The sequence below is a fragment of the Gymnoscopelus microlampas genome (assembly GCF_963454915.1).
Source record: "Gymnoscopelus microlampas genome assembly, chromosome: 20".
NCBI classification, from domain to species: domain Eukaryota; kingdom Metazoa; phylum Chordata; class Actinopteri; order Myctophiformes; family Myctophidae; genus Gymnoscopelus; species Gymnoscopelus microlampas.
The window spans coordinates 15,486,167-15,497,891 of NC_139957.1; the positions used below are offsets into that span (position 1 = coordinate 15,486,167).

General features: G+C 39.7%; 1 protein-coding gene across 4 annotated transcripts in view; it reads left to right on the top strand.

The window, feature by feature from the left end:
• slc4a11 (solute carrier family 4 member 11) overlaps positions 1–10,092 on the top strand; it is a 131,188-nt gene extending 121,096 nt beyond the window's left edge. For all 4 annotated transcript variants that reach the window (XM_084045398.1, XM_084045396.1, XM_084045395.1 and 1 more), the window contains exons 18-20: positions 385–580; positions 2,405–2,574; positions 5,478–10,092. In XM_084045398.1, the coding sequence (XP_083901524.1) occupies positions 385–580; positions 2,405–2,574; positions 5,478–5,544 (433 nt within the window). In that variant the 3' untranslated portion in view covers positions 5,545–10,092. The remainder of the gene's footprint in view (positions 1–384; positions 581–2,404; positions 2,575–5,477) is intronic.
• The last annotated feature ends 1,633 nt before the right edge of the window (positions 10,093–11,725 follow it).

Genomic DNA, 11,725 nt, shown 5'->3' on the forward strand with positions numbered 1-11,725 from the left:
CCACTTGCACACCAGCATTCATATTTTGGGGGGAACATTAGCCAAAAATAGCAGATCTAACAAACTCTCAACGCGTCGAGTAATGTTATGGCAAAAAAATAAAAGCGGTCCAAATACAGAGACAACAGGGGTCCAGAGGAGAAAGCACAATTGCACTATAAATTAACCACTTAAACCCCATATGGTTGAGCGGAGCAGGTCTCTATGCTAATGTCTTTTCTGTTTTCTGTTATTGTGTCGAAAGCTTTCGCTGAAAATAGCCTTGGCGATCTGCTATTTTCTGCAAAAGCCTTCCCCACTATACGTATGCTGGGTTTTAAAAGTGTTTAAAAAAAGATACAAACATCATTGGTGTTGTGGTGTCTTCCTCCTACTCCTCCTCAGTATTGTTCAGGTGAAGGAGACGAGGCTGACCTCTCTGGCGGCCAACATCTTCATCGGCGTGTCAGTGCTGCTGCTGCCCGTCCCGCTCCAGTGGATCCCCAAGCCTGTCCTGTACGGCCTGTTCCTCTACATCGCCCTCACATCCATCGACGGCAACCAGATGTGTGACCGCATGGCCCTCCTGCTCAAAGAACAGGTCATTCATCTGGGAGAACTGTGTGTGTGTGTGTGTGTGTGTGTGTGTGTGTGTGTGTGTGTGTGTGTGTGTGTGTGTGTGTGTGTGTGTGTGTGTGTGTGTGTGTGTGTGTGTGTGTGTGTGTGTGTGTGTGTGTGTGTGTGTGTGTGTGTGTGTGTGTGCGCGTCCATGTGTGTGCGTGCGCACGTCCATGTGTGTGCATGTGTTCTTGTGTCCCACCTCCTCGAGGAGCAGGTGAATGGGCCTGGCATCTCATCTGTAGTGTGGACACATCCCTGTGTGTGTGTGTGTGTGTGTGTGTGTGTGTGTGTGTGTGTGTGTGTGTGTGTGTGTGTGTGTGTGTGTGTGTGTGTGTGTGTGTGTGTGTGTGTGTGTGTGTGTGTGTGTGTGTGTGTGTGTGTGTTTCCAACGCATGTGGCTCCCTCTGAAGGAGCAGGTGAGTGGGACTGGCACCTCATCTGTCAAATGCACAGGGGTGTGTGTGTGTGTGTGCGTGTGCGTGCGTGCGTGTTCATGTGCGTGTTCATGTGCGTGTGTGTGTGTGTGTGTGTGTGTGTGTGTGTGTGTGTGTGTGTGTGTGTGTGTGTGTGTGTGAGTGTTCATGTGTGTGTGTGTGTGTGTGTGTGTGTGTGTGTGTGTGTGTGTGTGTGTGTGTGTGTGTGTGTGTGTGAGTGTGAGTGTGTGAGTGTGTGTGTGTGCGACACCATATGTTGATCACGGAGCTCTCTAGATCAAACAGTTGACTAGTTTCCCAGACCTTCTAAAGCAGACCTGGGTTAAATAGCATTTGCAGATAATTCTCAGTGCTTGTTTGAGTGTGGAGTAGCAGGTGAGCTGCCCTCTGGTGTTCACCACATCAAAGCCATTCAGACAGTGCTAGGTCCACAGTAAAGTCCTCAGTGGTAAACTAACTCTGAATTACACTCAGAATTACAGTGTTGTATAAATTGGTTACCCATGTCTGTGTTGCAGTGGATAAGGCCCCCTGCTGGCCTGGCCCTGGATGTGAGTCATTTTGACACAAACAAACTAGAACACGCATCCACAGTTTTGGACAGGTGCAGGGTTTAAAAGAAAATATTTCGAAAAGAGAAATAAAGGGTAGTGTAATCTCCTAAAGTAATTATCTTTATTATGTATACAAACAAAATTGCTCCATTACAGTGTACAGAATTTATTTCTCTTTTCTGGGTATGAGTCATACAAGAATTGTCCATCCTGTTCTACCCATATTGAAAATGAATGGGACTATAATGGTTTCTGGGTGAAAGCACCCTCCAAACAGCGTATGCCCTGACCCCATGGATTTGAACTGAAGTTGTCCTCTCAACCTGAATCAGACATTGTACCACATCTACTAATGATAGCATTTTATGTGTACACGTACGTGTACATGTACAAGTTGCATATCGTTGCTGTCGGCTGGAAACCAAAACCGAGTCCAAAACCGTTATTTATTATTATTTTAACAACAATTTGAAATAGTGAAAATATATGATCTACAAGCTCACAGCGCCTCACATTGCGAGGCATTGAGAGCTTGTAGATCTGCTATTTTCACTACTTTTGTGCGACACTCTTGTATGGTGAAGTAGGGCTTTAATTTAAGAAAAATAAATTAAATGTTGAAATAATGAGATAAGAGGTTTCTGCCTGACAGCAACGATATCCAATCTCCACCACAACCACATGTCCTGTTGATGTGTTCTTGAGTAGGGCATTGATACTCTGCTTGCTTAATCATTGTGCCTTGGCGAGTCACTCAAGGAAAGAGCATCTGCTAACTGGCAAAAATGTGGATATATTGTGTTCTTTTTATTGCAGACGCAATACCCTCCCACCCATTACATCCGCAAGGTCCCACAGAGGAAGATCCACTACTTCACCTTTCTGCAGATGATGCAGCTGCTGGTGCTGTGTACGTTCGGCATGTACCCAATCCCCTACATGAAGATGATCTTCCCTCTGCTCATGATCCTACTCATACCAATCAGGTAACAGACTGGCAACGCTCAGGTACAATGTATGTTCAATTCATTTGTTAGGATGTAACATGAAACTAGTGATGTCACACCAGTCAATTATCAGGTACAATATAATATAATTATATGATATATGATATATATATATTTATATATATATATATAATATTCGTGTCATACTGTAATAAATTGTAACTAGTTGTAACAAATTAAATGAACATATTATGTTCATTTAACTATACCGACCCAGGAGGTAGGAAATCACAAATACAAAAACCATAGACATAAACAAGACATACGGCTCAAATGCACAGATCAGCAATAAAACCTGTTAAACACAAATAAACAGTCATCAGTTAAAAACAATGAAAACAAACAATAATGCCACATCAGAGGGATTCAAGTCAATCGAAGTGGGACGATAAGAGGAGGTGCATGACTATCTCAAGGTCTTGGGCAGAGAGAAATGGCTTGATTTAGGAGAATCTGGTGGAAAAAAATACTGCATTTACCTGCTTGTCAAACTTAAGGGCAGAATCAAATAATACACTGAGGTTTTTGACATTGGGTTTGACATGAGTGGACAGGTTGCTAAGGCAGTTTTTTATCTGTGTGATGGAGTCACAGGGAGGGCAAATAAAACGTTGAACTTATTTTCCCTCAGCTGTATGACATGTTGTGCCATCCAACACTTTATGTCCTCAAGGCAGTTCATGAGGCTTACAAGTTTGGACTGGTTGTTTGGTTTTAGGGGGAGATAAAGCTGTGTCCTCAGACTGACAACTGTAAGGTACAATGTTTGTTCATTTAAAGAGAATATTTTATGCTGTTTTTGAAAATAAATATATATATATATATATATATATATTTGTTAAGGTCCTTCAAAAGGCTGTAGCCTAAAAAAACACTCAGATAAAGCATGGCAATTTTTTCTGTCTGTCTGTCTTCTGAAGGTTTTTCAGCTGCAATGATAAATTACCTGTTCTGGCTGCAGGGAGGCACGGTTGAGGCGCAATTTATTCAACTTCCGTTTTTTCGGGATCTTTCTTAGTTTCATCATTAAACATAAACAAACTGCTTCACAATGTTGCTGGCTATACCAATGCTGGTGTAACTAAGACGTTTGTTTAGAAATATATATTTTGATATATACAGATAAACCATTGCACATGGCAGGATGTAGTAATATCGCTACTTCTGGTTTGCTACTACTTTCTTAGTTTAAAATAGTTAAAGTAGTAATTTAATTAATTTAAAAATAACACTGTTTCGAGGGGATCCCCAGCAAAATGAGGAAAAGTATTTAAGCCCTATTTTATTCTTCTGCTATTTGAAAATAGCCTTCTACAAGCTCAAACACCATGTCGTAATGCAATCTGCTATTTTTGCGGGAGTCGTAGGAAGGAAGCTCTATGTCCTCCCGGTGGGGGCTCCTCACTGGTAGATGAGCCAGTAGGATACAACAGCAGCGACAACACACAGAAATGTTTATGGGGAGGAATAAATTGGCATAACAGCTAAATTGGGGAGAAAAAAGGGGTAAAATGCTAAATGAATAAATAAATACTATAAAACTATTCCAACAGTCCTTATCCTGTTCCTATACCATTAATGAAAAATTACCATACGTACCTGGGAGAAATGCCTTATTATTTATATGCTGAATAATAGCCCTTTCTACCAAGGTGTTGTTGAATATCCCTCCATATGCTAAAAGTACTGTTAAAAAAGGATTTTGCTCAAGAAGACCTTTCAGCTTATTTGTCCCAGTCATGACACTCAAAAATGAGGTCCTTTAAAGCAAGTGTCATTGTTAGCCCAATCTGTGTTTCCTCAAACCCATCCTTGAAGTATACGACAATGACAAGCCCAGCAAATTAATTCTCCGAGGTAATTATAGTGGGACCATTTGCATGGGATGTGGTAATCTTGGAAGACCATTAATTTTTACAAGACTCACTCTCCCTATCAAGGAGAGAGGGGGATTTAGCCATTTGTTCAGACCTTCAAATTTTACTGTTACAATTGATTTGATAACATAATAACTGGTAATAACTGGTAACTGGCTAGTTAAATGTATGCTAATTTAACTAGCTACTATCACAGCAAAACTAGTTAATCATTTTCTAACTAGTGATGTCATACCAGTCACATAACAGACTGATTCCTCTCAAGTGCAATAAGATTAAATTAAAGATAGATGTACAGTATGTTCCTTTAATAAGTTGGTGTTAGACAATTCCAAACTAGAAGTAGTTCTAATTATTAACTACTAGACCTTGGTAACTTGACTCAAGAGATAATGTATACTAAGTTGTGAGTTTTGGACAAAATGTATAGGAGGAGAAGCAGAAAGTGTGTTTTGGGGTTCGATTCCCACCGGGGGCGCTGGGGGTGTGTCTTCTCCTCCGCATCACCAGCGCCCATACCCTAGGTGGGGTTGGCGAAAGGGCCTACTCTGTGTGGAGTTTGCATGTTCTCCCTGTGTTCTCACCGGGGCACCTGATGGAGGGGAAGGGAACTGATTGGAATAACTTGTTCCTTCCACGCGCTACGTGGGGGGAGTTTCTACCAGGGAAACTCCCCCCTGTCAAGTGACAAGAAGGTCAGTTGGCTCTGATGCATTGAAGGAGGCATGAGCTCGGCCCTGGGCTCCCTAGGCTGGTGGAGGGAGTGTTCACTTAGAAAATTGGCACCGGGTGAAAAAAAAAGGGTTACAAAAATCATGGGATAAAAAAATATTTAAAAAAAAGAAAGTGTGTTTTGAAGAAAACTGACAGAAAAAATGACAGAAAAGGTAGTCATGAACAAATAAAGGCAGAGCCTACTTGAAATCTAAATTGTTCTTCTTGTAGTTTTAGGTAACAGTGACTCACATAAATGCCTTATCTTCCCCTTTCTTTTCTCCTTCTTAGGAACTGTGTGCTTCCTCATATCATTGAAGCCAAATACTTGGACATAATGGATGCCCAACACATGTAGCGTACAGGATGGATACAAGCTTTTGGTGTGGAGGAGGGAAAAAAAGAATGATGTCTGGAAAACAGAGAGAGAGAGAGAGAGAGAGAGAGAGAGAGGGAGAGAGAGAGAGAGAGAGAGAGAGAGAGAGAGAGAGAGAGAGAGAGAGAGAGGGGGGAAAGTATTTTTCAATGCAAGACTGAATGGAAGTAAAAAGGATAAATATTGACTGTTTAGATTTTGTATTAGAAGACAAAACATTCACAGGCCAAGCACTGGAAAGAAGAAGGGATGGAGGGATTACGTGAGAGTACAAGAGAGAGAGAGAGAGAGAGAGAAAAAGAAAAAAAGCCACCAGCGGATTATTCCAAAGCGTGGACAGATCGCTAATCTCTCAGCTCAAGCTGAGTTCTGTACAGCGTGGACGATCACCTCCTCTATGACATCTCAAGTCCTTTCAGTGCCATAGTTATTTTAAACATGTTTACTTTGTTTTGGTAACACGCTACTTTACAGCGGGCTTTTTTCCACTGTATTAACCTATGAAGAAGCGTTTTAAGTACGCAATACTGTGTATGTACTACGCACATGATAATGTCCCTCATGTGTAATGTACATCCAAGGGTGTCTGTAAATGTACTTAGACGGCTGTAACAATACAAGTCCATTAAATATTAGGGACCGTGTCACATAACTACAAACACAGAGTTATAATGCACTTACAATACTTTTCCGTAAGTACACAGGTTATAAGCTATATACACAAATTAATACACTGGAATTAGGGCGTTGTAAAGTACACGGTTATCCGTTATTGAGATTCTATCATTGTGCCAACTTGGTTTACCAATGTATGAGCCATACATTCCATTACTTTGTAGCCGTTATTGTCTTCAGTATATTAAAGACAACTTTATCACGGCATATTTAATTTCCAAGTCATTCCAAAAATGAGTCAATGTTTATCAGGCAAGAGAACAAGGGCGAAAGTATGCGTTTGTGTCTCAGACACCGCTTCTCGCTTGTCCTCTTAACCTCCTGCCAACTCTTTCAAAAACACCACGTCTATGGTGAAATTACCATGTGCTCTGCCAAATAACAAATACATTCCACAGAAATATTATGTAGTTGTTATTTAAAATGACAGCACAAGCCAAAACATGTAGTTTAACCTTAATCTAATGATTAATATATTATAGTAATATTATGGCAATATACAAGGAAAGATATTTTAGGTAAAAAAAAAAAGGGAAATAAGATATTTATTTATCATAATGATGATGTATTAAAGTACAAAGGGCAAAATATTTGTCTATTTTTTACCCCTAACTGGAAGATAAACGGTATAATGGTCTCTTTTATTTTCCTGTCTTTTATCTTCAACGGGACTACTTTTTGCATCTGTATCTGTCTTGCATCCGACTAAATGTTGGTGTTTATTGAAGACAACCATTCCAGAGTAAAAAAAATAAGAAGAAGAAGGAAAAAAAGTTCTGACACAAAGCCCAGTTAGGTGGAGGTAACACAAACAAACATGGTGCATCTGGTGCATCCGTTTTTCCGGTGGCAATTGTTCCGAACAGAGTTTGAAATTAATCCGTTCTTGTTTTGAGTTTTACTTAGCTGTTAAGATTAGGTTGATGCTTGCCAGCGTTATGTCATGTAATCCAGAGGTGTCTGGAGACAATATCTTGATATCCAACAAAAAAAGAAGAGAAAATAAATTTCTAAGCACTGGTTTGCTCCTCTGTGTATTTGAAAGGAGCGGAGATTCACATCTTTAAAGCATGACTCATCTGGGAGTTTTTTGATACAATCAATGTGATGCCATTATGTACAGACCTGTATTCAGCAAAACAAAACACAAAAAAATAGCAAAAGGTCAAATGCTAAACTTCTCAATAACTTAAATGCAACAGTCAATATTCAGCAATAGTGTAAATCCAAGCTCTCTGGTGACATTGGTTTTACAGTACAGGCCTGCCCAGCATGGAAGCAAAGAAAAGCCAGATGGAATCAAGGCAGACTAGAGAAACCCCATCCTCATGGTACAGAGACCATTCAGACAACTGGCAAATCTGATGTGTTCTCACTGACTGTCCACACTGTTATTTGCAAGTGAGCGGAGCAGATTTGTGTATTCAGACCTTAATTGACCTACTGTACTATATCTGCATTGGTCGCTGTGGTAACAATGTAACAACATAGGCGTGAGGGCACACAAGATCTATCTTCATAATATAGCCTACAGTACGGCTGTTCCTGTACATTGCTTCGCCATTACTGAAGCGTCCCCCCCAAATGTTAGCGGACAGGTAATTTCTCAGTCTATCCAGGAGCCATTATTTTCCCTTTCTTCCATAATGCTAGCGTTACTACTCACGTTCTAACCACTTAGGTTAAAATACTTCTTGTTCGCGCACTCTGGAGAGAGAAAGATCTTTATAAATCCAATTTAGATTTAATTTCGAATCACTTGGCTTATTCAGACCACAGGAAAATCCCATTTCTTCCTCAAATACAACCTGTAGCACTGACTGAGCACACTCTTAGTGATCAGATTTGTGTATTCAGACATCATCATCTTATCTGCATTGGTTGCTGTGGTAAGGACGTATGTGTAGGTAGAGGCCTACGTGCAAAACAGTGCAGACAAGAATAAAACAACAACCAATGGAAAGAATGAGATCTGTCATCTCGCTCTTCATGCCATATCACTTTATTGTTGTGATGCAGAACTCCTCTGTCACACCCGACAACATCAGTGACATCGTTGCCAATGGAGGAGGCTGATATATACAACAATATTCCTTCACCTGTAGAGGAATGCCCCAAAGTGATAGCAGACAGGCCATTTATTTGTCCAGGAACAATTTTTCTCCAATTCCTCCATTAACGATTCCGTTACCACTTACATCTTAACCATCAAATTCCTGTCCTCTGTGTTGCGAGGGACATCATGGACAGTTTGATATCTGATTTGAGTCTCAACATTCAAACTAAGACCCTACCAGAAACCTAGAATCATATTTAAAACCACCTATGAAGAGTGGTGGTTCAAATCTGATTAGCAAAAATCGTTTTTTTTTTTTTCTGTTCAAACTCAATAAATCTGATTCCAATCTGGATATGCCAAAAATAGGATTTGGGTTGCCAGTCTGAACATAGCCAATATGGTTTAAATCTGATTTGCAAAAATCTGTTTCCACGTTTTTATTTTGTTTTTGTTTTTTGAAACAATGCGGTTCAAATATGATGAGCAAACTGATAAAAGCAATCAGATTCCAATTTGGATTTGGCTGCCAGTCTGAACATAGCCCATTTCATAGCAATTTGGTTATTGAACAACATGAAAAATGTTGGTGACACTTAAATTAACTTGAGGTGCATCGTGATGCATTATATGTGTATGGCTGCACGCACACGCACACGCACACGCACACACACACACACACACACACACACACACACACACACACACACACACACACACACACACACACACACACACACATAATAGATACAGTTGAATGCTGACATACAGCATGCAGTACAGAAAATAATACAACTTATGACAGTGCTATTGGCTTAACAGTTTCCGCAGCAAGTACACAGCACCTGCAAATATTGCAAATTGTGTGTATTATATCATGCTATGATTTTAATACGCATGATGAGCATAATGATTATAATTCATTAAATATAATGTGCGTGTGATGCCTCAACACTTCAAGTCAAATGTGACCAAAAGGTGTAACTTTCAATTAAGCATTCATAACAGTAGGATTTGTTTTTCTTTTTGTTTATGTTTTAACAGTTGAAGTTGATTTCCCAAATCAAATGGCAGCTCCCTCAACCAGTCTAAAAAAAGTGGCAGATGCCTGATTTTAGATATCTCAGCAAAGGGCAGAAAACAGAAAAGCTAAAAGGCATTTGTGTAATCCCTGTCCTAAGCCTTAAGTAAGCACTGCTGGAGAGATCGATGAGGTATGAATAGGCAGTTTGCAATAAAAAGTTTAGTTTTTATCAGATATCCATATAATCCAGGGCAAAGGGTATTAGTTTCCTGACTTGGAACAAAGTAAGAGATTCAAGAAAATCCAATTCTTTCTTCTTACGTGGCAGTATTGTTGTTGTTTCTTGATATCTCCTCTGTACTGATCATTTGGCATTGCAGCAAAACTCCATTCTCCAAGATCTAGATGTAAATTGGATTGGAGTGACAGTCATAACGCTGTTTGTGAAACCTTGATTCTTCCCCCTCTTATTTTGATTTGTTTGAAATTGTGTACTGTGGTGTTTTACTCTGATTTCATATAGCCTACTTTTTCTAATCATGAATGTACAATGTGTGATTTTTATATAGCATATTCATGTAGGTGTCAAACAGATCTGTAATTTTGTCAAAAAGATCCAGCTATATTTGTAAGCTGTAATATGTAAAAAAAATAAGACAAAAAAATGTTTATCAAACAGAATGTGTTGGTTTATTATATAGTATATACTGTACACTGAAAAAGATAAACTATCTCAAGCTGTTTGCCAAATAAAGAGTAATAGTGATGTACAGTATTTGTTTGTGCTTGTGTGTTCATGTGAGACTGGGCTTATTGAAATTCTTTAATGGTTTAAGGTGCAAAGTCTGATTAACTTTTTCCATTTAAGTGGTAATACTTCTTCTGGTAGGAATTATTTCACTGAATTCAAAGTAAAAGTACTTGTCAAGAAAGTAAGTATTGGGGCGCCCGCTAGCGGTCCAGGCGCATACTACATGTATGCTGGTAATCCAGCTTGACAGGGTTCGACTCCCGATCCCGACGACCTTTGTGTCACCACCCCATCTCTCTCCCCATTTCCTGTCAGCCCACTGTCCTATCAATAAAGGCAGAAAAAGCCCCAAAAAATATCTTTAAATAAAAAGAAAGTAAGTATTGTAGTGTTCAGAGTTGTGCCAGTGGACAGGGACTTACCAGCTTGCCTCTAGGTGCACACCACCAATACAGCAGTTTATTGTTGAGTTACTGAATGCGTTTAAGTTAGGAAATAGGTTACGTGTTTGTTGTTATTAATAATGTCATTGGCTCATGTTTGTATAGTCATTATTTGTCATGCCAATAAATGTTACTGGTTAACAAACCATAAGCAATAGGGGTAATTGTTGTAAACGTGGTGGTTTTAGACATTCCAGGGTTTGAGCCTCAAGGTGTAGGCTACCACTGGGTCTCCAATGTAACGCCAGCACCCTGTCTGGAGAACTCTGCGAAGAGGTCGAGTATCATTATTGCCGGCACCTAAAATGGAGTGCAGGGGCACCCAGAGACCAGAGTAGCAGCCAGGTAGCCCTTTGACCCCTGAAACCATTGACCCTCAGGCTCTGCAGAAAGAGCAGGAGGACGACATTGTCCTCAACTGGGTCTGCGAGTCTCAGACCAACGTCTCAAATTGTATTCAGTGTCGGCCCTGGATAATATGACCTTCTCACATGTTTTCCATTGCAACAATGAACAGACATAAGGTATTTGTTACATGAAAGGTCAAAGTTCAGAAAAATGTAGGTCATGTAGATGATTTTACAGTGAGATCTCTCAATTTTCACCAATGTGGTGATGGTGGGGGCTCCTGTATGTCATTACAAAACATTTCTTTAAGAAATAAATAAATAAATTGTAGGCCTACATAACACAGGTCCATGGTGGCTTGTGGTGGACAGAAGCACATATTATAAAGAGATAGCCCTGAATGACCATTACAGGTCTGTAACTCTGAGAGTGTGTAAATGGAACTAAATAGAGCCTACGGGTCCATTTGGTTCCATTTGGACACTCTCAGAGTTATGGGGGTCCTTGCAAATAAAAAGTTACAGAACCACTAGTACTAGTGGACTCCTATAATGTGCCATAGTGTCATATAGTAAATCAGTGTCATACATATTCTGAAGAAGGCCTGGAGACTGATATTCAGTAATTGGGTATTATGATCAAAATAATAACATTATAATGGTGTGTAAAACACAAAATCTAAAATTTGCCACGGACAAGGCTTTGCCAGGGACATATGTGTATGGACATATTGATGACTCCTGATAAATAATAATGACTCGTTATTTTGAGAGTCATTATTATGAGATAGCCTACTAAGTCATACATTTTATTTCATTATTTTCATTAATTCATATACAGTCATTATTTTGAGAAAGCTTCTCTAT